The sequence below is a fragment of the Pantherophis guttatus genome, chromosome 1, assembly GCF_059756535.1.
Source record: "Pantherophis guttatus breed Tessera chromosome 1, ASM5975653v1, whole genome shotgun sequence".
Taxonomy (NCBI): domain Eukaryota; kingdom Metazoa; phylum Chordata; class Lepidosauria; order Squamata; family Colubridae; genus Pantherophis; species Pantherophis guttatus.
This window is the reverse complement of record NC_142063.1, coordinates 172,445,152-172,472,989: the sequence shown is the minus strand read 5'-3', so window position 1 is coordinate 172,472,989 and position 27,838 is coordinate 172,445,152. Positions and strand designations below refer to the sequence as shown.

The 27,838-nt window shown below is 35.1% G+C and overlaps 2 protein-coding genes across 4 annotated transcripts in view; one reads left to right on the top strand and one right to left on the bottom strand.

Annotated features, from left to right (window-relative positions):
* FASTKD2 (FASTK mitochondrial RNA regulator 2) lies at positions 1–20,170 on the bottom strand. Of its 2 annotated transcripts, none has more exons than XM_034431648.3 (12): positions 20,066–20,170; positions 18,351–19,071; positions 16,035–16,138; positions 13,714–13,822; positions 12,568–12,691; positions 11,621–11,760; positions 10,114–10,286; positions 8,363–8,526; positions 3,566–3,781; positions 2,276–2,363; positions 1,558–1,672; positions 1–605 (listed from the first exon to the last, which is right to left on the bottom strand). In XM_034431648.3, the coding sequence occupies exons 2-12, from the start codon at positions 19,023–19,025 to the stop codon at positions 519–521; spliced, it is 1,995 nt and encodes a 664-aa protein (XP_034287539.1). In that variant the 5' UTR covers positions 19,026–19,071; positions 20,066–20,170; the 3' UTR covers positions 1–518. The 2 variants fall into 2 exon arrangements, with proteins under 2 accessions (XP_034287539.1, XP_034287547.1); XM_034431656.3 differs by having other exon boundaries at positions 19,836–20,094.
* The window catches only part of MDH1B (malate dehydrogenase 1B), a 26,854-nt gene continuing 19,143 nt past the window's right edge, over positions 20,128–27,838 (top strand). The window contains exons 1-4 of one of the 2 annotated variants that reach the window (XM_034431665.3): positions 20,128–20,310; positions 21,776–21,888; positions 23,453–23,587; positions 24,993–25,135. In XM_034431665.3, coding sequence (XP_034287556.2) covers positions 20,289–20,310; positions 21,776–21,888; positions 23,453–23,587; positions 24,993–25,135 — 413 coding nt within the window. In that variant the 5' untranslated portion in view covers positions 20,128–20,288. The remainder of the gene's footprint in view (positions 20,311–21,775; positions 21,889–23,452; positions 23,588–24,992; positions 25,136–27,838) is intronic. The other variant, XM_087882145.1, reaches the window with a different exon arrangement.

The window sequence follows — 27,838 nt, the reverse complement described above, 5'->3', positions numbered from 1 at the left end:
TAGGTCCAAATCATTTATTCTAAAACATTTTAAAAACATAAATATCCCTGATTATTATACTTTACAGTGGATCTTCAAAATAGCATCTGATAAGCTATTATTCTATTTTACAGTGAATCTTCAAAATGGCATCTGATAAATAAGTATGAAACTAGAGGAACAGAATACTTATATTCGTATGCAAGCCAATAAATTATTATGCAATCAAGTTCTTACTGAGAATGAAAACAATAGATTTTTTATTCCTACTCAATAGTTAGCATCCACTGGGTATGGTAAATATACTTGCAGTCACATACATATGTCCTTCTTCACTTTCAGAAGAGATATGAATTTGAGAGACAGGATTATTAAGGAATCTTATTCAGATATTTTTTCTTAAAACTAGAAAAGTAGCACAATTACTATGATTTAATATTCAAAATCCAAATCTCATTGAACTCAACTGGACTTGCTCCCAGAAGCTCATTTCAGAAATATGCTTTAAATACAGCCATCTTGAGTACTTTATTCAGACGTTAGATGTTTTCTGCCAAAAATATTTGTCTTTTGAAGAATAAAACTGCCTCATCTTTCTCCAGCTTTTGGAATTCCTTGTAAGAAACCTTGACAACGACAACAACAAAAAGAACAGAAAAGAATTAACTGTAAATTAGCACAAATCTTACATCAAAAATAATTATAATGAAACAAGAGGGGGAATATTGGAGCTTGTGAGGACATTCTACCTCTAACCTTAAAGGGGGCCATTCCTGAACCAAATAACCTAACAGAGGGGTTCCAGTTTATCAAGGAACAGTGTTAAGTGTTAATTAATTATTGCCAAGATGTGTAAGAATAGTCACTGCTTTGTGAAGGATCACTAATTATCTAATTATCACTCTGTAGATTCTACATTAGATTATCCTTTGATGTTGACTGATTGCACAGAAGTACTAAAAGCAGAAGTAATAGAAGTACCTGCCAAATTCAATTCACACTGTATGTAGACTGCATGTTCACTCCAAGAGATGAACACTGGCATTGTTTAATCTCTAAACAATGCTCCAAGACTCTGCTTTCACTGCAATTGTTTTAACACAAAGTTCAAGGAATAATACTTTCAAGCAATATTCCAAAGTGATATTTTATGTTACCAAATAATATCAATACTGAAAATGGGCTCTAGGTTGATGTTGCAGAACATACTCTGCATGAAGGGGGGGGGAAAAGATCCCAGGATCACCCTGTGGATCCAGAAATTGACCCATGTAGCAACTTGCAGCAACTTGCAGCACCGTAGCAGATGTATATATAATATTGAGCCAAAAGAGCCAACAAATTAAAATAAGATACTTATATCCACTAAGCCTTTTGATTAAAATTTATATAAAAACTTTGAATAAAATTTTTTAATAATTTTCTGCATAATGACATAGATTAGCAAACTGCAGAAGTCATGCTGTCTGGTTTAATTTTTGAACTCGTTGCTCCTGATGTATCCCTTTTGCTCTTTAAAAGGAAGGACAAATTCTAATGTTATTCTCCCTTAATAATTTCAACAATATGTTTTCGTACCAATATAACTTGGTATCCCAGTCGATTTAAATGTCTTATTTTCATTGCCAACCGGCCTTTTGGGTGTTGTGAGGGATTTGAGAAAGCACTTGCAGGTGGGCACAGCACTGCTATCCTGTAAACAAGGACAAGAGAAATGCCTACAATAACAACATAATTAATTATAGCAGTCTGCAGAAATATCAATACAGCAAAATAAGGATGAAAATTCCAAAGGCTCTTCACTTAGATAATTGTAACCAAAGCCTGTCCTATCTGCATAGGTACATTATGTGATTTATGCATATATGTGTTTCAGTTAAACACATCTCCATCTCTTTCTGTGTAGTACCACTCTCTTTTACATTGCAGTCATTCAAAGGCTGATACAATCTTCAGCTTAATGCCTATAGCCCTGCTATAAACCTATTGCCTTAGAATGACAGTTTAAAAAGAAAAAAGAGAGATCATCCCAATGAATTCTTGTGTGTACACATAAAATGTACCTCTATTTTCCAGAGATTATACAGCAGGTACGGAGGGCACCTGTTCAATCCCAGGAAATGACATGGTTTCTTTAAGTGTGCCCACATGTACATTTTGCCCTTCAAATTTGGATGTCTGCACAGAGAAATAAATGAAGTCTTTCTCTGCAGATCATGACATCTAAACAATTATGCCTAGAAATTCAGCCTACTGCACAACAAACTAAGTAAAGCATACACTCAGATAAAAGTACCGTTTGAGGTTGGGATCCCCTTTCAACTGATCTGCTTCTGTACTTGTCAGTGCTATTTTTCGGTTTGCATCCATTAAAATTTCAAAATCTAAAAAAAAAAAAAGGCCAAACATTATGTTTTTATAAAGAAATTGCTATATACTCACAATTTCTCAAAATAATACAAGGAAAAATGTATTTGAATCACATACTAAATGAAAATTATTAAAGTTACATTTGTTTTACTAACATCAATGAAGAGAAATACTACTCTGGTTATGGAGGGGGAAAAAAATCACAATTGATTATAAACAACTGAAGTTTGGACAAAATCTTTCCCAACTAGTAAGCATGATTGCCCCATTAACTGCTAAGTTTTTATTTCATTATATTTTATAGCATTATGCTTACTTGATACTTTGTATTTTTTTATTAAAAGTTTTTTATTTTTTAAACAAACATTTAATATAAATAATGACTGAAAGTGAATCACTTAATTCCAATGTTCTCTTATAAGATTTTAGTTACTTTGCCAAATGAAAAGTGCATTTAAATGGAGTAACCATAGAAAAGGCCAGCTTCTGGGCTCATCTCCCCTTAAGGTGAGGAAGAGGAGATAGCCAGATGATCCCCTCATAGACACAGGGCAGTAGGCAAGAAACCTGTACTTTAGCCGTTTCCATTTACATGTATTTCATTTTTATGGATTTATATAGCTCGTTGTCTCTATAGTGATATTTTCTTGCAAAAAATAAAGGACAAACCTGAAAAATGGGCAAATCTGAAAGATTCACCTGGATATTTTTTAATATTTTGTATTTATAACATTGTTTTACAAAGGAAAAAGCAAAAGCAAAACCAAGAAAAACTCTACAAAAGCACATATTCTAATAAAAATATCTAAAAACATATATTTATTTTTAAATAAACAAATGTAAATTTATTTTTAAAATAACAATTCAAAATTCAATTTTTTTTTCATATTTTTCATGTGTGAAAGGCTGTGCATTAAGTGGTACCATTTGTATGGCAAAAGCTAAATGACCAAAAAGAACAAAAGTAGCTTTTGAAAAATAAATAAATTTAAAGGACAACTTTCTGAAATAAAGAACTATCCTTAATAATAAATTACATATGATCCCAGTACTCATAGGTAGAGGGCAGTAGGCAAGTAATCTGGACTTTAGTCATAGCAAGGTTTTATATGTATAAAAATCAGTAAATGCTTTGAGTAGCAATAGGTAAGTATTTGTTCAGGCTTCAAAGCAAATGCTCCATATTGGACAATAATAACACTGTGATGTTTCATACCTAAGCAGTAACCTTGAGTCAATTGTACATTTATTTGAAACAAATTTTCATTTTCCAAAAGCGTAAGCAGGGCTTCCTGTATTTCAGGATAACTAAAATCAAGTATTTTCTTTGGTAACGATGACAATTTCTCTGATAAAATTGTTGATGTTGAGGAAGAATCTCCATCAAGTTCTAGACAAACATTTATTGCAGGCAACATACTTAGACTTTTTTCTATATAAAAGAAATTAAAAGAAAAACTGTTAGCCAGTGAACTCTTTATCTGCTTGAATAAAGACATACATATTTTGCCTAAGGAAGAAAAACATAAGTTTTCAAATATAGGAATGAATTATTGGAGATCTGTTCAATTCCGTAAGCCTTTGGGAAAGCTCCAAACTGCATCCTCAATCAGCATTAACTCATGGTCAAATTTAATGTCTGCAATTTTCTCCCCATATTGCACCCAAGAAATAAAATGAATATACCTTGATAAGTACCTTCAGCAGGAGCCTTTTTACCTTCATCTGTCCTAACTTTATTTCTATTGCTTTAATACACCAAAAGAAAACAAAGTATAACAATGCTATACAAAAAAGAGGGAAAGGATGAAAAAGAAAAAGAAAAAAGTGGGCAAAGTAATAAAATAAATATATAATTTGTTTCCTCTATTTAAAGCTTCTCAAATTTTAAGTTAAACTTTGACAGAGACTCATATACATTGTTCCTTCCACTGTGTTGATAAAGACCCAAATCAAAGGCTTACTATGTAGCTCTTTATAATCTGGTGTGCCAGTGTCTTTCTAAGAACAATCTTTTTCACAACAATCAAAGCATAAGATATCCAAAATTCTTCATAAATAGATCAATTCAAAATTTGGGGGATGTAACTTATCAGTATATTAATATATTTAAACACAATCTCCCTTGACAAAATTTTCTTGACTATGTGGAGGATTTCCAGCCAATGGCCAAAGTATTTGTCACTATATCTTCATGTTTATGACAGAAAAATATATAGCTAGCCTTTTAGAAACAGTCCCTGATGAGTCCAATAAAAACCCTCCCCTAAAATGTTTTGTGAATTATTCTCATCTCAAAACTTGAGGAAAATATTTATTTATTTAATTTTTTAAAAGCTGAAGATATCAACATGGAAAATTAAGATACTCCAATTCCTCATTCCAAATTTGTAAAATTCTACAACTGAAAGGTTGATTTAACCTGGGAGTACGGGGATTATCTAATCATAAGAGTTTCCAAGGCCACCAATTTATAAGAACCAAATGTGAATATAAAATGCCTTAATTAGCAATCTTAGGCAGGTTGTATTCTTTTTGTAATCTCACAAAAATACAAAGACACAAAGAACAAAATGTTGATCTACAGAGTTAACCCTGCTTTCAGTCCAAATTTTATATGCCATTTTAAAATAAAATAGGAAAATATGAATGAATCAGCTTTTCAAGTGAACAAGAAACATGCTTCAGTTTCTTCCCTAATAACTTTCAAGTATGTCTAGTGGTTTTCAATGCCTTGAATACAACTAAATCCTGACTATAATTACAAAGACATACTTGTCAGGAATCCTCTCCAATTTCTTTTTGAAATACATACTTAATTTTGTTTCCAAAACACAGAATAGAACAAAACATAATAGAAGTAAATGTGCTTGGCCAATGGCATTGTTGAAAAGCTGAAAATTAAACTCCTCACATTCATTTGGGAGTTGCTGTTGAGGGAGAAAGAACACATATTGGAACGTGACTGCTTAATAAAATGTTAACATCTACTTATTCATTTGTTTAAAGTATATTCGTGAAATTAACATAGCTATCCCTCTTATATACTAGTACAGGTAGTCCTCGATGTACAACAGTTCATTTAGTGACTGTTCAAAGTTACAACGGCACTAGAAAAAGTGACTTATGACCACTTTTCAGAGTTACGATTTTTGCAGCATCCCCATAATCATGTGATCAAAATTCAGATGTTTGGCAATTGGTTCGTATTTATGACCACTGCAGTGCCCCAAGGTCATGTGATCAACTTTTGTGACCTTCTAACAAGCAAAGTCAATGGGGAAACCAGATTCACTTAACAATCAGGTTACTAACACATCAACTGCAGTGACTCACTTAACAACTGCGGCAAGAAAGGTCGTAAAATGGGGCAAAATTCATTTAACAAATGTCTCCCTTAGCAACAGAAATTTTGGGTTCCACTGTGGTCTTAAGTCAAGGAGTACCTGTATATAGTAATGAATATATATTAATCATGAAATTATATGCATTTTTACATTTATGGGTGTTCGCAGCCTTCTACTAATATTTTTCCATGCTAAACAACTTAAAAGAGAGCGACTTTGGTGTAGTGGTAGTGGTAGTTAAGATATCAGGCTAGAAAATGGGAGACCATGAGTTCTAGTTCTGCCTTAGGGACAAAGCCAACTGGGTGAACCTGGGCCAGTCACTCTCTCTCAGTCCTGGAAAGCAGGCACCCTTGCCAAGAAAACTGCAGGGACTAGTCCCACCATCAACCTCAGCCTATACCTATCTACAGAACAAGTTGTTGCTGCTGTAAAAGTATACAATAGACACACAAACACCACATTATGCAGAATGTTACAAACTTTCATGCATACATACATGCCAAGACTTCTACCTCAAGACTGTTTTGAAAAAAATGGGTCTTTAGCAGCACTGTTGACCAGAAATTGTTGAACTCACATACATCAAAGTTTCAGAAAATCCCGGAACATCTCAACAAACACAATGGGATTTTAATACATTATAACTATTAACAGATAAAATATTGGTAATCTGTATCATGCAAACTTAATTTGCACAAACAACCTATTTTGCCCACTACACCTCTCCCCAATTTAAATTCTATGTACATGAGCCTGGCCACTTTATATGTCTGATAAGTGAGCTGCAGCTCATGAAAATTTAATAAAATTTATTATTTTATAGGAAAGTTGCTATCAGATTTGATAAGGCCAACTTTACCTGTACTGGTAACCTTTTTAAAAAGGAAAATAAAAAATCCCTTCCTCATAAGGGACATTAGTGGATCTTGTACTTGAAGGAAGATTCAAAATTAAATTTCCTGCTTTGGCTTTGGATCTGAATTATCTCAGCTTGAGATGTCCTTCCTTCTTTTCAAGAGCTTGGACTCTGTTCTCATGAGATTCAAACATCATTTATTCAAGCTCTTTAATTTCATCTTGCCTAGGATCCACAGTGTGTCCAAGTGTTTCAATTTTAAGTATATACTTGGCTAAAAAACTTACAGGTTGAATTAAAACGAGTAGCTCAAAAGTCTGATGCTTCTTTTGGTTCAATTTCAGATTGAATCATAATTAATCAGACTCAGACTGTCAGCTGAGCAACCAACCTCTTGGGATCTTTCTTCCAGCTAGGGACAATGCCTCAAGAGAATATTTCTTCCCCTCGGTTCAAAATGTATAGAAGGGATGCATAAAATTTCTTGCTTATCTATTATGTTTTAACAAATATATTTTTTCAAGAGTCATGGAACAAGAGGAAATAGTCAGCTGTTAATGTCCCTTCATGTTGCCCTGAAATCTCTTTTTCCTCTCATCATCCTGCTTCTCTGTCATGGTGTGACTTTTTTAAAATTTATACAGCAGGATGAGTCTATTTTTAAGCAGGATGATTGCTTCAGAAAAATAAAGGTGGCTTTTTTGGGGGAGAGATCTTTTATTTTGTACAAGTACTTTTATAGCTATTAGGGGGAAAACACAACTATTTACAGCAGAGGGTCCACATTTCCTAGTGCCTTATTTTTTCTATCTGTCTCCCAAAGATATTTGCTAACAGAAACCCCTTGGTTGCTTAATTATCTTGCTCCCTCTTTCTCATCCTTCCCCCTCAGTTTTTCACTGAGAGAAGGATAAGAAGGGAATTGACTGAACTAGTGTGTGCTTAAAGCTCTTCTTCATGGAGTTTTGGGCCTCAACTGGCATCTCTCTGCATTATTGCATGATTCTGGGTCTTCTGATCAGCCCCTTCCAAGCCCTTCTGATCTAGGGCTTCTGCAAAGGCTCCTGGGGACTAACAGCTGCCTCTCTCTGACCGTTTGCCTTGGGTTTTTTTTTTTTTTTTTTTAATTTGATTTATATGCCGCCCTTCTCCGGAGACTCAGGGCGGCTTACAGTGCGCTAAGCAATAGCCTTCATACTTTTGTATATTTTATACAAAGTCAGCTTATTGCCCCCACAAACTGGGTCCTCATTTAACCTACCTTAGAAAGGATGGAAGGCTGAGTCAACCTTGAGCCTTGGAGAGATTCGAACCAGCAGTAAATTGCAGGCAGCTGTGTTAATAACAGGGTGCTTTAAACCACTGTAGTACCAAGGCTCTTGGGGTGAAGGACATCCATTTATCTCAGTCTTCTCTTCTACCAAGGAAGCCTCCAGCCAATGACTTCAGTTTTCTCCCACTAGGGTGCACTCCTGCCCTGTTCCTCAAGGCCATACCTGATTCTCTGTCATGCTACACTTCCTTGCTAGGTTCATTGCTTAACCCAATGAACTTTTGTGGTCTTTAAGCAATTCCGGTAAAGACATCACCATGATACAGATTTTAGGATACTAATGAACAATGCAATATTAAGCTGATCATTTTGAAAGAAATATGGATAATAGTATAAAACTGAAAGTGGGTATTTTGTTCACCTTTTATTATGCAACAAATATATATGTTAATTTGTCTACACAGAAAATTACATAGATATGAGCAACACAGATTAAAGAAAGAAAATAAAAATAAAATAAAATTGATCTCTAACCTGATTTTATTAGATCACTGAGAATTTCCTCTTGAAGCAGTTGATTAAGAGCAAGTTGGGGAAGATATCCAGCAAGACAGAATGAATATACAACTCTTAGTAAATCCATATTATCAATCTCATGTAGATGTTTATTCAGTATACTATTCAGAGAGTCAAGAAACCTTTTAAAAAATGGAGGTAAACAAATATATAAATTCCTAATAGGTTAAATAAATCTACAAATACTTGAGGCTTATATATCAATTCACAGCTGAATATTCATGAGATAAATTAGGAAAATTTCTACATATCGCTATTTTGCAATAGGAACTTCCTTCCACAATCAAAAACAAAACACATAGCTCTTCCATCATGTTCAGATTTGATTTGTTTAGTGTTAGCATCTCTTCTAGAACGAATTATGTGTTTGTAATTACCTTTCAAATTAAGAATACTTGTATTACAGTAGCTTTTTAAATACCGTAATCATTATATCTAAATATTAATATTAAAAAGGGAATGCACTTGATCTGTTTTTATCCTGGTAATCAGTCATTAAGCAAACTATAATAGCATCAGCATTGCCCATGATTTTTATAGGACCTTTATCACATTGATGCACTGATGCAAATGTGTGGTGAATGTAAACCAACCAACCTGGCATATTCGAGCAAGATGAATGAAGCCTGAGTGATGGCGACCCTTTTTAAAAAGACACATTTAATTTTCAAAGACGGAATGATGATGCCTTAAGGGCACAGACTACTTGACCCAACACTTACACTACAGAAAGAATATCTACAGAGGGGAAGGAATTTATAGGCTACTCAAGCCCAAGGCTGGTACTAAAAGAAAGCCAGGGTTATGGAGACTCTGTGAGAGAGAGGGCCAAAAGCCACTTAAGACTGATTTATAGCTGCCCGCAATTACCTGTAGCCATCACTGCATACCTACACTGCAAAGGGTTTGATGGGTAAGCGGAGGTTGCAAAGGGCTGCAGGTAGGCTGACGCAAACACATCCCAAATCCCAATTGCACATTGTGCAGAGATGTGCACCCTGAATGTTGCTTGGTTCCTACTTCCAGCTGGGAGGAGGAAGAAGGCAAGGTACGTTCAAGCAGGAAACGTTAACGTTCGCTGACATATAAAAAGAATGCCTATGCAACTATCCCTAAACAACAGATGCATATGTTCCCTCACGGGCAGTGCTAGAGAAGTTTGCTCCAGCCTTTAGTCTGCCAATGCCCTGTAAGCAGCAGCAGTTTAACAACAGTACTTGGGTACTTAGAGCAACCCAGGCAAGGAAAGAGCCCTTTCCCCTCTTTTCTCTTGATTTTGATGAATGAGAGGAGGGAGGGAAGGAAGAAAGGTCACATTTATATGCATCACAAATCTAATGTTATTATGAAAATTATTCAATTTTATATGGCCTGTAAATCTGTTTTCTATTTTCTCTTCTGTCCTTTCACTTCTTTTTTTCTCCTTTGTCTTGGTTCCCCTTTCAAATATTTGTTAAAATCAAATAAAAAGAAAATAAAAATTAAAATGTTTTGTTTTTTGTTTTACCTGGTGTGTGTGTGTAATGTGTCCTCATATACTTCCTTTATTGGATTGCAATAATACAAAATTTGAGAATACATGTTATAATACTCACACCATCAAAGAATTCTATATATTAATTTGGTGACAAATTTGAGATTATTCACAAATGACCAGAAGTGTTTCAGAAATTATTTTTGAAATGAGTATTTACTAAAGAATAACTTACTCTTGGCTTTGGCCGCTGGAGAGGTGATTGAGATTAGAGTAGGCTCGCAGAATAATTATAACATCTTTCAGGTTCAAGGATTCCGGGTGAAGCATCACTTCCTCAAGAAATTTATCCATCAGTTGGACTGGGTGAACACTAAGATTTTCAAAAGCTGAAAGTAACAGAATTACCTGAAATCAAAAGGAGAAGTTAAAGTAACTCACATATATTGAGATAACTTTATTAAGAGGATTTTTTTAAAAAAATAGTCAAAAATGTTGTTGGGCCTGAGAATATACCACTGAAGAGAGAAGCAAATTCCTTTTTGCTTTCCTGCATCCCTGTTTACAATCCTTTTTCTATTCTAAGCTTCTCGGGCAAATTTCTCTCCCTCTGTCCTTTGTGAAATAATATGAAACTAATCTGCTATAATAATTTAAAACCAAAGTTGCATAACCTGGTTGCATTCTCCAAAGCCCAACTGTTAACTTCTTAAAGCCTTTCCAAATTGTAATTTTTCATAATACAGAAAGAAGTTATGATATGCATCAGCGTAACCATTATTACTTATAATTATTACTTTAAATTGAATTCCAACTTAAAGCAAAATGGCTGGGAAAAATACCCCTAGAGAATGTGAAAGAATAGTGTCTATAGTTTGCTGTTCAGAACATACAGTACCAATCCAGTATCTCCCCCCACCTTTTTTTTTCTTTTTCTTTTTCAACTGACTTCCAGCCTCACAGGAAGCTCAGTTGTACCATGGGAGAAAATAGTTTTGGGGAGTAATAGATTAAACAGTCTAAATTTCCTTTCTACTAAGCACTTAATAAATATTATTTCAACAAACCATGTATTTAACTGATATATCTGATGTATCTATTTAACTGTGTAACTGATGTATCTATTTCTATTTGATTATATTTTTCTGGTTTTATCACTAGTGGAGGGATGACATTTTGTATGGCTTTATTATTACATTGCCACTATATTTTATAATCATGAGCTGCATTGGAAACCTTTTTAGATTGGATGGCAAAGTACCACTGAATCTCTAAACACATGTAAGAATTAAATTTGTCCCCAATAACTAGATCACAAAAACATCATATTGCACTGAACATATTTAAATCCAGTCATCCTGTTAAGAAATCCTATGATACTTAAATTTTTATTTACATCTTTCCTATCTATTTTCACTTTCCTGATAACTTCTTCAAACAAACCAATCTCTACATTTCTAAACTTCTTATAGCTTAATATCATTTATCAAGTAGAGGAAACAAAAACCTTTTATTCACATTATTCATAGTCCAGCATAATCTGTGAAATTACAGAGACAAATAGATTAAGTATATTGTCCATATTGCAACACCTCTCCCCATTCCTATGCAGTTACAGGGACTTATCCTAAATAATATCATGAATCTAAAATAAAATTAAAAACAATATTAGCATCCCATGCTACCATTCATTTACTACTGAGAATGCCAGTAATATGAATAGTGACATCCTATATATTTACCTCATTTCTGTTCCATGTATAGAAGACTGATGCGGCATAATCAGCTAATGCAGAATAAAGTATCCTATTTTGATATCTCAATTGTTTGCCAGTTTTCAAAACATTCAGCAGGTTCAAAAATTGAGTTCCTTCAATGTTTTCTAATGCATACAAAGAAAACTAACATTGGAAATTCACTTGGTTGATAACATTTGTAAAAAAACATTTGTGCTTTGAGTTTCTAAAAAGAAATGACATGATAAATCCTGAAGCAGAAAATACAGCATAATTGGCAAAACTAAAGAACCGTTCAAGGAACATGATTTGGTCAAGTGGAGGTTCTCTCTTTTGAAGAATTTATTAACATGACATCCAACTTTTTTCATATCTATGTCCACTATGTATTGTTAAATAAAATCAAAACATCCCTTATGCTGCTTTAAAGTAGCCTAAGAATTATCTTTTTGAGCCAATTCTCTTAAATATTTATGTATAACTTTCACTATAAATGCACAAGTCTAATTTTATAAACTATAAGCCAAGGCTGAAATTTCCAGATATAAGTGGTCTTCAACCATAATTGAGCCCAAAATTATGGTTGTAATTGTCATTAAGATGGGTCATTAAGCGAACACTATGGTTGTTAAGTGAACCCATTGTCTGCAATGGATCTTTTTTGCCAGAAACCAGAAATAAATGCCTATTCCTGGAAAAAAATTTTTACAAATTGCACTTCGCCACAGGATGCTGCAAATATCTGCAGAAAAACAATCAAGCTCAGAGAACCCCAAGAACTCAACAGTTCCACCATAACCCACATATACTCCCTATTTTCTTGTTCTGCTCTTCATAAGCAAATACTTATCTGTAAACTCTTATGGCAAATTAAAAGAAATTGGATTCTAGAACATTATAATCAAATAAACTGTTTTGAACATTAGCAATCTTATACATTTGTCATGACTTACCTATTACTGTCTTACTACAAGCATTCAGGATTGGAACAGAGAGATAGTCCATTTCACCCAATACTCTGAACATTTGAAAAGCATTTGGAACTGTAAAGTGACTCATCAGATTCAACATCTTGTTCTAAATTGAAATAAATTTCAAATTAGCCAGAAGTATCATTGGCGTACAAGACAAGGATTATAAAATTATTGTTTGTTATCACAGAGTTAACAAATATTTTTCTCCTACTTTTGCTTTGAAGATTTCAAGTTTTGAAAAAGTAATCAGAGCAACTTCATTTTTGTTGTTTAAAATGCCATTTTACACCTGAATATCTATTTTTAATTTCTCACTTTCTATATAGTTATGGTGATTTCATAATTATGTTGTTTTAGTCTGGCTATCTTTAAACTTACTTATGCTGTTATTTTGATGTTTATTTGTATTATGTTTTTATATATGGTTAGCCATCTGGAATTGCTGTGATTAGATGGATAGCCATATAAATCAAATAAATGAAAATATGTTTCTTCTATCAAAGTTATAATAAAAAAGGAACACAGAAATAATGAAATCACTTCTGTTGTACTACAACTGTAAGAATTAATACGTAATATTTATTTATTTATCTATATGAGTCCAACCTACTCCAAACCCAGTCTGGGCAGCTTACATAAAAAAGCAAGAAATAAAATAGAAAAACAGATCATGGTCACCCAAAAGAAAAACCATAAATATTAAGTAAAACAATAAAACTGTAGGATTCAACAAACACCCTGTTCTAAGGCCTGTGAGAATAGCTATATGTTAAAAGACTTCTGGAAAATTATCTGTGTGGGAGCCACTACATATTTTGGGGGGTGGGAATGCTGTTCTAGAGATCAGGTGCTATGACAAAGACAGACTTCTTGATAAAGCACTACCTCGAAACCTGGAATGCCTCTTGCATACCTGATTTTTCTGGAAAGGCAGAAATAATCAAAGATAGGTAGTTAATCAGGTTCTTCACTAAATTTCATGATTCTTGACATTCATAGCTCTTAAAATAAATGACCTTTTCTTCTGTGATGACAAAAGCGATGATACCTGCATGTACAGTATATTCATACAAACTTAATGCAACAATTGAAAACATAGATGAAAGAACAGTATCAATTTTTTACCTCCAATTTTTTCTTAAGTGTCAGTGGTACATCTTTCCCGATACTGCGCATAATGGTTTGCAATACAAACACGTTTGATATTTTGTGGACTTTGTCTTGTAAAAGTAACCTATTAAGAAAGAAATCCTCTGAAAAAGAATATGTAATGGACATAAACTAATGGAGCAGGTATCGTCCTGAAATAAATGCTGAGTCTTCAATAATCTGAGACAACCTTATATTGCTTTGGTCTCACATATTTCATTCCTGGGCAAGGTGATTTTCTGAGAAGATTCTGCCTCCCTTGTTAAGATCCAGAAGGAAAGAAATACATTATAAGATTCACCAGCCACAAATCTTCACTGTAGCAGTCACCCACATCTGAAGTAGTGTACTTCCAGATATAAGGTCGACTCCATCTTTTTCCGATTCCAAAAATTGTTAAACAAAAGGTAATTTAAGAACTAGATAACAGTTGCTAAGTCCAGCTGGCTCAGCAGAGTTACATTTGATGTACTTCTCACTACAGCTGGCCCTTCTAAACTCTTGTGACAACTGGAGATCGAGGAGGACTCTCCAACAGCAAGCCTTAACTCAGTTCCAGTCCCATCTTTTTCCTTTCTCCAATGTGTTCAGCCAGTGATGCACTCCATTAAAAATGTCATCCTGTGGGACCAAGGAAGCTGCCTTCCCTGTCACGGGATTTTCAACTCCTGAGTGGAGAGGTAGGGTGGTAAGGAAAGAAGTGTGAGGTGCTTCAAGGGAGGTTGGAGAGGCCCAATGCAGTTTGTGTGTGACTGTCTCTCCACTCAGGAGCTGAAAATTCTGCTTGGATTTTGCCAGAGAGGATTTTCAGCTCCTACATAGTCTCCCAGGGTCGTCATCCTAACCCCGAGGCATCCTGCACTCATCTGAGACTCTGTCCACCTAATGAGCCCTGTGATCGCTTAAGAACCACAACTGGGAGTTTCAGGTTTACAGTTGTTGAGCGAAATGATCACATGGACATCTTAATTAACGACCGCTTTGCTCAACAATTCCAGCCCAATTGTGGTCATAAATTAAGGACTACTTATACTGCAAACCGGTGTACATGGGGTTACTCTCAAAAATTGCCAGAATCTGCAACTGATGCAAAATGCAGGGGCCAGGATGCTACCTGTTGTATGGATCAAATAATCCATAAATTCTATACTGATAGAACTGCACTGGCTAACAGTTGGTTTTCTGATTTAATTCAAGTTGTTTGGTATTGACCTTCAAAGTCCTTAACACTTTAGTTAGTGCCAGTCTATAGTGGGAACTACACGTCCCACTATGAACGTATCTTCTTTGACCAGTAGAAAAAAAATCCCTTCAGATCATGTTTTAATAGAATTTGATTATCTAGTAGGTCAGAAAGGCCTTATTTTGCATGGGCCCCAGGCTCTGGAATGGGCACCCTAAGGAGATGTATTTGGCCTCCACTCAGCCAATACTTAGGAAAATTAAAAATACAGCTTTTCCACCGAACTTTTACTTATTCATTTTCAATTCTGATTTTAGTTGTACACAATAGATGATTGACAGATGGACAAATATAGATATGTTCTCTAATGGTGTAAGATGCCTTTATTATTGAAAAAAAATTAAAGTGGGATAAACAAATATCCAGAAACAAATATAAGTGGACAGCCTGGATATGGACACCAAAGTTTCCCAGGAACTACACCAGAGGTTAACATAAGATAAACTGAAAAGTATCCTGTTAAATATTTCATTTATGGTATATCTTAGTCTGAATCTGGTCCAGGAAAATAAAAATTGATCTTAAGTATATTTGTCAGTAATTCTCCATGAGCTCAATTTGGCTTGTTTTAAATAAGTGTATACAATTTCTATATATTCCATTTTACATTCTGAAGCAATTTTATACAAAGTTTCAATTCATATTCAACCTCTTTAATTTTCAAGTATCCTATTGAATATTTAATCAATTTAAATTTACAGTTCTAAACTCTCATTTCTTTTAATTATGGCCACATTTTGGACGCATCACTAAATTCAACCTCTACCACCAATTCCCTTTCTTCTTGCACTATCACAAGGAGAAAAAAGTTCCCAGTTCCAATGAAAATCTAATGAGTATTTCATCTGAATGCTAAATTATAATTAGTTTTAATCTTTAGTTTACTGAAGAAACCTGTAATTTGAACTGGAATTAAGACTAAGCTCAAGATGTTTGGGTTCAGATATACACTGGAATAAGCTACAACTATTTAACTAGAAACAAACTTCTCCCACAAGTGTGCCCAATAACTGATAAGTACCAATGTACAAACTTAATTAAAGTCTTTTCTTACTGTAGTCCAAGTTGAAGAGCTTCCACATTCTTGCATTTTTCCATGACTTTCAAAGCGTTTGCAATAATTGAGATACATTGAGTATTAAATTCATTGACACGTTCCTATTGAAAAATTCAAAAGTTATTTTAGAAGATTTTCATGGAAAGATAAAATTATAGGTCAGAGGAAAAATTAACAAAGCAAATTCCTACTGCTATTTATTTATTTATTCATTTGCTGCCTATCTTGCCATGGGGCTTCTCTAGGCAGCTTAAAATAATAAAAAGGAAGAAAATTGAAAAAAATGAAACAGAACATGAAACTATATCAAGAGTATAACAGAAAGATGGATGGGCAGAGGGCAGAGAACAAGTGGGGAGGTGAATTCTGCCATCTATCCAGCAGCCACCTCCAACATGGAACTCCTCCGTTTGGTGTCCAGGCCAACTGGCAGCGCCAGGTCTTCAGGCTCTCTGCAGAATGATAGGAGGGTGGGAGGAGATCTTAGAGGGTAATATGTTCCAAACGGGGGGAACTGCAGCACAGAAGGCTCTTCTTCTGGATCCCAGAGTTTTTCGACAAACGGCATCTGAAGTAGGCCCTCTTTGGTAGCACAAGTAAGATAGGCTTGTACTAGCGGGACGAGGTTATGGGCAAAGAGCCACAATGTACAGTACCACATTTATAAGTGCTTTATTAATTGTACAGTGAAAATTCTGATTCTCTCAAATTTCTCTAAGGTTAAAAAAGAACACGTGTTCCACTGCACGGCCCTGTTCAATATAGGGTTCCATGCAGTATGCTTGTAGCGCAAAGGCATTTCCATTTCTTTTCTAGCTATAAACCAGAGAGCTGGGAGTGCAATCAGCATTCAGGATGCTCTGCAGAAATGCCATACAGGGAAAGGGATAATGTCAATGGAGCTAATAAAAGTGGCAATTCCAACTGTGCTGCTGATTGCTGCTAACCATTCCAAGCTGGCTACGCTGCTGATGACAGTGATAAGAGGGACATTTCTGGAACTCTGTTCCTGTTTTCTCTGACTCTTTCAACCCAAATGAAACCATTACTCACTACAAATAACAGGGATCACTTAAAGCAATACCTAAATTATTGAGAACCTAAGAGGGAATTATAATCACACTGTAGATCAATTTAAATGACTTTGAATAGTTCATTTGAGTCCTATTAATGTCAATGAGACTATTTTAAAAATGAGGTTGCCCAATAGCTTTTTTCTTTTCTCTTTGTCTCAAAAATTAGAACATGTAAACATTTACCTAAATATGTTGTTTCCGGAAAGTAAGTCAAATAAGGGCCTAATTAGTATTAGTCATAAGAGTTATAAAGTAGCAACCATCCACTTGTGAATCAGATACAGAAGAAATATATAGCCAGTCCAGGAAATTTAACCCCAGTGCTTAATATATTGTAATAGGGTAAGCCAAATTTTGTTAAGGTCCCCATTCTCTTGGTGATAATCCGTTTTGAGTTGCATTGTAGGCAAGCTGAAACAAGTAGTAGGTAAGGCCAGAGACAAACAAGAAATAAGGAATAGGACAGTGAGCTCTTTCCAGTCTAAACAAATCTCCTGCATACAGCTCATTTTGAAACTGGGATAAAGAAGGCATGTTATCCTCAATTTCAGTTAACAAATTGCCCACTCATGTGCTACAGGATAGTTCAAACATGCTAAATCATCACCCATGCTTACATATCCCAGCTAACCAAATCAGCTGCTCTTCCACAGTAAAAACGTCTCTTGGACACCTGCAATAAATGATTGCTAGAGTCCAAGTAAAAGGGTTCTGTCATTTTTGTTGTCTATTAGCTGCCATAAACACATCAAAACAAAAGGAAGCTCCCTTCAACCCTTTTGTATCTTCTTATCTACCCACATACATGGCCTTCTTCTTCTAGGGCTGCCCTAAAATTCAACCTTTTTCTGGGAACGTATTCTTTAAAAAATACCCTTTCTAGTCTAGATTCCAGGACTGATAGTTTCTGGAAGATTCCTGGGTACAAACTAGGTCCAATTCTGATTGACTAAGTGATGTATCTGGCCAGTGACACATATCAGTTTGGAAATAAGTCCTAAATTCAGTTCCATTTTCAGGTAAAGGAGTACAGACTAAATCGTAAATCAATAGTAACTTTTTCAATCCGTAGATAATGAAACTGAAATGTCTTAGATTATTTTTTAAAGACAAAAGATTATATATGAAGTCTAGAGACATATTAAATAATAGATTTAACTTTTTAAGTAAGCCAGAACTGTTCCTTATTTTAAAGTATTCTTAAATTTTGTCTAGAATGGGGATTTTTTTTGCTTACCTGGCAAGTCCTCAGTAATGTCTGAACTAACAAGGTATTTTGTGGAACTCCTAATTTTACCACAGAAAGTAGAGTGTGTGCCAAATCATTGCTATCCATGTACTTTGCTTCATCCATCACATGCTGACAGAGCTGTCGAAACTGAGGGTGTTCAAGCATCATCTTTGTCTCATCATATTTCTGACTCTTAAGTGTTTTTTTTTTAAGCATCCACATAGTCGAAAAACAGTTACTGACATACTTTAAAGAGACTTCACTTTTTGCAGCACAGTCTAGTACATCACAAGGAGATACACATTTTTGAAGGTCACTAAAAAATTTCTGGGAAATGTCAAATTCATCGCTTTCTTTACTGGTATTTCTAACTTCCTCTGAGGAGTTCAACTGAACAGGTTTGAAGTTCTGCTCATGGTCAAGATCATTGGTTATTTTCTGCTCATTTGCATCACTGCTCCCAACATAAACAAAAGTATTTTGAGAACTAGTTGAAATTGAAGAATGAAACCAGCAAGAAGGGACATACAATGAACATTGAATACTTTGTGCAGAATTTTTATAACCATTAATCCCAAATGCAGTTGTTTTGATTTCTTTTCTAGGAAAAGATCTCCCTGCATTGTAACATGCCTGTAGCCTTCTTATTGACCTTATAAAATATTCCAGTTTGCTGTTCATCTTGCAGTTTCTTTACAATATCTTGCTTGGAAAAACTTATTTGAACCTAAAGAAGAAAATCAGAACAAAGCTGTTAACATAACATCAAGTGAATTAATTAACCAGTACAGTACATTAAATCAATTGCAATCAGTTTAAGGTGGGTTTTTTTTTTGCTTCAATTAGTACAGTCATCTGTTTTCCAAGTGCTATGAAATGCTAACCTTAGTAAATCTAAAATAATAATGAGAGGGCCGAGTACTGCAAGACTGAGCCAATTTAGGCCAAAATTTCCCAAATGAGACAAAACTATGAACACTTAAATTCAGTACAGTATTTAGGTTAGTTTCAGAATTTGCACTTTCATCTAAGTAAATATGACTGCAAATACTGAAAGCTATCCAAAATATTAAATTAAATTGGCCTCTAAGTGTTCAGTTTTGTCTCAGTGGGGAAATTTCTTGAATAAACTTCAGTAGACATAAAGGTTTTCTTGCTCCGTTAAATGTTTTTTTTTTAAATCTACTAGATCTCATAAGTTAATTTTAAAATAAAGGTTACTAGTCTTTTTTTTAATCACGTTTTAATTCACTCCTCCAATTTTGTACATTTACAGGCCCGAATTGCAAGAATTACAGTAGCAAGTAAACGTGTTCGATTCTCCGAAAACTGGGAGCTTCCCAAGGCATGAACCAATAATGAAGGAAAAAAGGCAAAACAAAATTGTCTACAAGACGAAGCTTCAGAGTTCATAGCCAGAAGATAAGGCTATAAAGATCGAGGAATATAAACTATAAGGGGCCAATAGAAGCAACGTCACTCTCTCCTTACTGAATTCTCAGCAGTCTGTCTCTTTCAAATATATCGAAACCTCTGTCAAAGCAACGTTTCCAGGGCTGAGAATTTGCACTAAGGACAGAGAAAAGGACAAGGCGCCTTTGCCACGCCGCCGCCGCCGCCGCCCTCCTTGTTCCCAAATCCCTTGCTCTTTGTTTTCCCGCTGGTTCCTTGTTGTTTGATCTCCACCCTGCCAGATGTGTCCAGAGCTCCATTCCACTTACTTGCCTCCCCGCGCGAGACGCTCAAAACCAAGACGCCGGGTGACGCAAATTCATACGCGACGCGAGGATTCCTTCCTCGAGATACAGTTGCCTGAAGCGGACAAAATAAGTCAGTCGCCGAGGCCTCACTATTTCGCCTCCTGTCGGACTGTGCGCGCCTAGTTGCTAGGCGACCCTCCGCAGGGCCTCAGATTAACGGGTTTCTGGCCGCGGCTCTTGGTCAATGGCGAAGTTCGTGCTGGCAGGTGAAGGGGAAACCCTCTCCAAGGCGACTCTTACTCACCCCCGTTGGTTGGGGATGATTGAATACTTTTGGACTAAACTGGCGTCGCCTTTTTCGCCTTGAATTCCTGTTGGTTTCATGTTTCTTTGTAGATCGCCCAGACAGATGGGGGCGGCTTGCGGATACTATAAATAAGTATCTGTAACACAGACGGTGCAAGGCGAGAATAATCGAGTAGTTCTTATCTAGGACAAAGTATTTTTTCCCCTTCCATTCAGTCGTGTTCGACTCTCAGAGACTGCCTAGTCCCTGTAGCTTTCTTGGCAAGATCTGTTTGCCATTGCCTCCTTTCTAGGGCTGAGAGAGAGTGACTGGCCCAAAGTCACCCAGTTTGGTTTCTGCCTAAAGTGGGACTAGAACTCACTGTCTCCTGATTTCTAGATTAATGCCTTAATCACTACGCCAAACTGGCTCTTTCTTATTTTTATTTTTCATTATATTTGTAAGCCTCCAAGAGATTTGTCAAATTGCAAGGGAAAAACCCAAACCCATAAATAGATAGTGCAAAGCAACAGCAATTGATTGGGGTCCTACCTAAGATAAAGTAATTTACCAAGACAAAATAATTTAAGCAAACCAAATTTAGGGGTTCAGGCTTAAAATCTAATTTGGGTTGTTTGGTTGTAGCTTTCCGGGTTGTATGAACCAGCCATTGTAATGATTTAACATTGTATGAATTCAGCCTGTTGTGGATTATTCAGTAAATCTTAATTAAACAAATCACGATTTAACATTATGGATCCAGACGTATCTTCTTTGTCAGAAACATTGTACAATATTAGGCCTGCTATATCTGGGCACCACAATCCATTCAGCTGCTAGATAGTAGCAAAGAGAGACATAAACTTTTAAATCTTTGTTTCCAGTCTTCTGAATTTTTTGCTGCTTAAATACAGCAGGAACAATTATATAAACTAACTTTAACCTGTTTTTTGGTTTGTTTTCAGTGTCTTCTATCAACCAAGGGCTGCAAAATCAAACTAAAACAAATTCCATGAATTGTCTAAGTACTATTTTATAAATTATTTCAATAAAATCTACCAAAGTTGAATATGAATATTGTGTCTCAAAATGATGTGTTGTTGGTGTAGTTTGATCATCATAACACTCTGGTGTTTTTTAATTTTTAATATCAAATTACTTCAACATTACCATGGCTCTGCATTGGTCAAAGTTTGGATTAGGATGTGGAGGACCCAAGTTCTAATCCACCCTCAGCCATAGAAGTTTCTCATGGCTTTGGATCAGTCCTTCTCTTTTAGCCCAACCTTCCCCACTGGATGGTTACTATGGGGGAAAATAGGAAGAAGTGCCATTCTACATACTGTTTTGGGCTCTTGAATGAAAGCTGGGATATACAGTAAATCCAATAAAGAAATCACATGTTTATAATTATGTACAATTTTTATTAACTACTTAATTTCCAGGTAGAGCAGATTGCCCCTATTATGCTAAAGCAGAACTCCTAGCTGACTATCTGCTGAAAAATTTGCCTAACTTCAGGATACACAAGATAGTTCAACATCCTGACAACTGGGAGGTAACATTATTTCAGTCTGGTTTGCTAATGAGATTCTCTACTTTTGGAACCCATTAACCAAAAGGTAGCAAAAGAGAGGGATGGGATAAATATACAGTGCATAAAGATAGTTATATGGAAACTGATAAAGAAAGCTAATGAACTCTGCTAACCTTTGAGTTTGGTTATTTGTAACATCAAATGTATGATGGTTTAGGGGCATAAAGTTTGGGAAATCTACAATAGTTTTTTATGGCTTTAATATTTATTGATGGATAAAAGTGACGATGATACACAAAAGCTTCATCTATTTTGCTTCAGTTTAAACAGACAAATTAGATTTTTGTTTCTTTAGAAAGAATAGCATAATTTAGATAACAAGTCAGAGATTAAAAAAACCTCCACAAATTTGTGGCGAAATGAAGTGAAAATATTGTCCACTAGTGGATGTTGCTACATTTGTCTAGAACCTATTTATAATTGGATGTCAATTAAAGCAGTTAACTGAGGTATTAATAGGTTATCATAGAATATATTTTGTGTTTTTCTGCTAAAATACTGAAAGTGAACAATTATTGATTAAGATACTTGAGTTCACATATATAGTATTTAACCAGATTCTGTTTTCCTTTATTTTGTATGGTTCCAGTTCTATTAATGTGGTTATATTAGCATTGCCTAATATAACCACATTAATATGTGTATGTGTATGCCTAAAAAGGGAAGTTTAAGGGAAAATAATTTCTTGAATAAAATGTAATTCTTCCTTAACTCCAGAGTGCTTAGGTAAAATTAGTTGGTAGAAATGGCAGGAAAACAGAATATCTTAGGCTGTGATGAGGTGTCTTTCACTGAAAGTATTTTCAGCAAAGATGTGTAGGGTTTCCCCCCCAAGGAATAATGTGGATTCTTTAGTGAGCAGGGAATTGGACCAAATGATGAAAATGTCTCTTCCCACTTCATAACTATGTAAATCAAAAATGGTGATTGTATTTCATCTGCAGACTGAGCTGACTCTGGGCGCTCAAATATAGGTGCCAAATGTCTATGGAGATTCTCAGTCATCCAGGTTATGGTTGTCTTAAAGGTGTTTTTTCAAGAGGCAATTGGACTCTGGTTTTTCTTTGAAGACATTTCGCTTCTCATCCAAGAAGCTTCTTCAGTTCTGACAGGATGGTGGGGAATGGAATATAAATCCTTCCATTTCCCACCATCTTGTCAGCTGAAGTAGCTTCTTGGATGAGAAATGAAATTACTTCAAAGAAAAACCGGAATGTCCAGTTGCCTCTTGAAAAAGTACCTTTGGGACATGGGTGCCAAATGTTATGAAGTAGGCAAGTTGCTTTGCTAGTATGTGAGCTTTCTTCTATCCCGATGAGTTTACTAGTATCCACATTCATAGATCCTATTCAGAAATATATTCTTAACACTAGCCTCTTGTACTATATGAAGGGAGAATGTTTGGATAATTGTAGGAAATGTAAGGATGATTGTTTCAACAAGGCAGTTAAAGCCATTTATGGATGTGTGCATATTAGCATTGCATGCTAATATGCAATGCTAATTTGAAAGCATTTATCTTTAGAAGTGGCTTCAGGAGATCTGTAATGAGAATGGCTGGAAACACAAACGTTCCCCAATTATTTGGAGAGAACTGTTGGACCGTGGTGGAAAGGGCCTTCTTCTAGGAGGATTCAATGAATTTCTAGAACATGCTCAGGTAAAAGTTTGCATATAGACTAGTTGCATATTGATTTTTCTGCTAACTTCTTTTTCTTACTCATCAATCTGTTTTTATTTTCAGACTGACTAAATTTCAGTATACAGTTATGTTTAACCACACAATGCTTCAGTCAGCTTAATTAAAACTGTTAGGGAATTAGTGAATGAAAATTTAAATATATCTGTAAAATATCTGAATCTCATTGAAGGACATTTGAAACAGATAATATAAAGCAGAGGTGTCAATCTCGATTTTATTGAGGGACACATCAGGGTTGTGTTTGACCTCTGGGTGGAGAGGAGGGGACATGGTCAGGGTGGGCATGGCCAGCTCAACGTCACTCGTGTGATCAAATGCCACTTTTGCTAGTTGTTTGTTTTGCTAGCACTCTGCCAGTGAAAACGGAGCTCGGGTGGGGCATGTGTGGCCCTCCCGGGCTCTGTTTTTGGCTACGACAGCTTCCTGCAGCCTCTGCCAGCTAAAACAAAGCTTGGGTGGGCCATGCGTGGGCCAGATCTAAGCAACCCATGGGCTGCACCCAGCCCATGGGCCTTGAGTTTGACACCCCTGATATAAAGGGATAAAACAGTTTGTTAAAGTAAATGGAAAAGGGCAGTAAACAGGAAGTTATTTGAAAAATTAATGAATTAATCAGCAAAATATTTGTAACAAGTATATAATTGTAGAACTTTATTCACTAGATAAAACAATTCTAAAGAATCTTGTCATTCATCAAGATAATTGATGGAACCCTGATCTAGACTAATGGGTGATATGTAGTAGAGTTTTTGTTTCCCAGTTACTTAAAAATAGCAATAACAGAATGTAAAGATGTTGCAATGAAGAAAACTAAGTACAATGATGGCTGGATTTTGAGGAAGTAAACTGCCAGTATGGTGGTAGCAGCTAACCAATTGACCAATCTTGAAAAGCTATGCAGAATTAGGACTTGAAAGGAAAACCATCAGAAAATCCCAGAGCTATAGATTAAATTGGGAAAAAAATAAAACACTTCTGCACTTCCCCTGGTAAAACTGTATGCATGTCCATGGAGTCACTAGATTTTTTGTGGGAACTCTGAAGTAAGTTCAAATCTGGATTTAAACAAATCCATTGATCAAGAAATATCCAGAGGCACCATATTGTTAAACTCCAAGAATATGTCTTTGCTCTTGACTCTGTATTAGAAATAAGAATCTGACAAAAATAAAATCTGCTTCCCATGTTATGTTATCTTACTATTTACATATATACTGTTGTTCTTAGACACCTAATGTCATAAATTTAAATGGCTCTCCAAATTGTCATTATTACTATTTCTATATTTTTGTAATCAAATGTGTTTTGGTCTTCAGAATTTGAGATAACTTGATATTTATTGATGAACCTTTTTGATCTTCAGCAATACTATAACATCACATCAGATATGATGACTGAAGAGATGTTAATAATAGCTAATGAGAACTTGCAGACTTGCATAGAAATTGAAGCAGAAGAGAAAGAACTAAAAAGTCTTATCAATCCCTTGCACATTTGGCTTAATAGGTGAGAAGGTGAAAAAGAAACGACAGAGTCTGAACAATTTTAATTCATTTTTTCTTTTTCTTTTTTTTTTTTTTGAACAAATTTTTTTTATTTTTTTTAAAACACATAAACATACAAAAATCTTTTCAGAACGAGCCACTGATCTGGTCATGAATAGGTACAATTACTAATTCCTCTTTAACAAAAGCTTTTCCCAAATCCCCACTAATTACCATAAAAAAAAAGAAAAAAATTCTTCCTAACATATATTTTTTATACACAAATCAATTACCTTCTATTATTTCACCACAAATCTTAATTTCCAAATAGCACAACTTAATTTTCTCTAACATTATTGCCCTAAATTCTATCTAAAAAAAGAAAAAATTCTTAAAACCCATTACACTAATCTTAAAATCCTTAATTCAATATCATTTCAATTTCTTTTCCTTTTAACATGGATGGATATATCTTAAAGACATTCAACAAAATATTTACACAATATTTTAACTGTTAGCATTTATCATCTTCATTTTATTATTTATCTCAGCTTAACCCTTTTAATCACAACATAATCATTTCATTATTAGTATCAATTCCAGCATTGTCATCTTTATTTCTAAAAGTTTATCCCAGTATATAATCTTCCTCTTAATCATCCTCTTTTGGCTGTTAATCACAGCATAGTCTTCTTAGGTTTTACTGTTATTCCTAGTATAATCATCATTTTTGCTGTCAATCCCAGCATAATTGTTTTTATCTTTACTGTTATTCCCAGTATAATCATCTTGTTTTGCTGTCAAACCCAGCATAATTTTCTTAATATTTTACTGTTATATCCAGTACAATTCTCTTAAGTTTTGCATAATCACCTTAGTTTGCTGCTTATCCCAGCATAATCACCCCTTTTTTTAAATTTTACCATCCATCAATACATTACTTGTTAATATTCAGTCACATTATTATTATCATCTTTATAACAATTTAACATTGAGGCTTAGTTCTTACTCCAAACACTTCCTTATATAAATTAGTAAGTTTCTGTTAATATATTCTATTCCTCACATATTCTTACTTTTTTCTTTATTTCAGCTTTTTACATATTATATCATATTCTTCTCATATTCATATTCATTTTTATTAATCTATAAAAAACCTCCTTTTTATTATTACTGTCCCATCTATACATTGCTTTATTTTTAATCACATTGTTTCTATCTTCTTTTTTCCAGCCATGTATATATCATTCTTCCTTTCCTTGTCTGTAACATAAATTCCATTTCAGTTTCAATGTTCACAGTTTGCTTCTCCATATATCAGTTTAGTTCTTTTTCTTACTTCTATTTCAAACAAATCACATCAATTTTCTTCTTTTGTTCTTGCACCATTTAGCTTCTTTTGTTCCTGCGCCAATTAGTCCAATTATAAGAGTTCCATCATACTTTCTCTTTTTTTCAACAAAATCAAATCGTCTGCAGACAAAGAAGAAACAGCTCCATCTCCTAAATCCCACGGTTGTTATCTGAAGTATTCACAATGTTCCCAAACAAAAAGTCAGTTAACAATGTTTCTTTTTAGACCAGAAGGTGTCCTTCTACAATCCACAATTTCCTTTAGTCATGCAAATCACCATTTTGTTTCAATTATATAACATTCCAGCCCAATTCTCTCCTTCTATGTTTAAAAGTAGTAATTCTTCTTTATCTTTTTGTCTTTAAAAGTCTAATTCAAATTTAAAGTTGTTCAATTTTGAACCAAGTCTCAATATTTATTTTTCAAGTTTAGTCTATTCAGGTATCAATTTTCAATTGGGTCTTTTCCTTTTCTTTTAAAAATTTCCTCTTAAAATCTTCTATGCCCCTTAGCTCCGCAGCTGCTGATTTAAAGCTAGGGATCTTACAAAATAAAAAGCCATTACTCCAAACGTTGTTTCAAGCCTGGGTTGGTTGACACTCATCAGGCTTCAAAAGGCATTGCTCTTTTCAGCTTTCCTCCTGCACATCCCTTGCCCGGTTTGTCCCAGCTTTGTGGCAGCCGCCATGGCTGCCGCCCCCCATCGCTGACTCACAGAGAGCTCCCTCCGATCTCCGAGGAACTTGCCCGTTTCTCTGGTCATCCGAGGCGCCTCTCTTCCATCCTCGTCCCTGCAGGACGGTTCCAGTCCGAAGACCCATCAGCGGCGGTTCGGCAGCCGGGGTTTTCGTGGGGCTCATCAGAGCCCACTATTTCCCCGACTGTCTCGCTGCGACGTCAAACCGGAAGTCCCCATTTTTTCTTATTAATATAACAGTTCATATTTGCTGAACTGGAATCACGTATACCAGTGTGAGCATTCTTTTGTTGTGATTCTAAGATTGCCAAATGGCATTCAAGAATTTGGATAATTCCACTTTAGTGTCCAACTGCAGATTGCCACTATAATGGGAAAGCAGCAGAATGGTCCTTGCCATGTATCTGACCATGCTGCTTAGTTGGCTCAAAATAGGAATCTCTAAATTTTTGCTGATTCCAGGATATGTTATTGCCATTGAATTGGTTTTCTTTTGTTCCATCTTTTTTTTGGGGGGGGGGGATTGAAGAAAATGGGGAAATTCCCAGATATTTATCATTATGTTTCTTACATGTTTGTATATACTCTCCTAAGGCAAATATATGTTCAACTATGCTAAACCGATAGGTGCAAATGTTTGGTGGAGGGGTTAATTTTTCTCAGATCATATAACT

Bases quoted from the DNA above. Each gene is read 5' to 3' on its own strand.
- FASTKD2 (XM_034431648.3), bottom strand. From the start codon at position 19,025: ATGAACAGCAAACTGGAATATTTTATAAGGTCAATAAGAAGGCTACAG. The intron at 13,823-16,034 runs GTAAGAAAAGAC...CTTTCTTAATAG, and splicing joins GCTCTTCAACTTGGACTACA to GTTACTTTTACAAGACAAAG. The intron at 8,527-10,113 runs GTAAGTTATTCT...ATTTTTTAAAAG, and splicing joins TCCAGCGGCCAAAGCCAAGA to GTTTCTTGACTCTCTGAATA.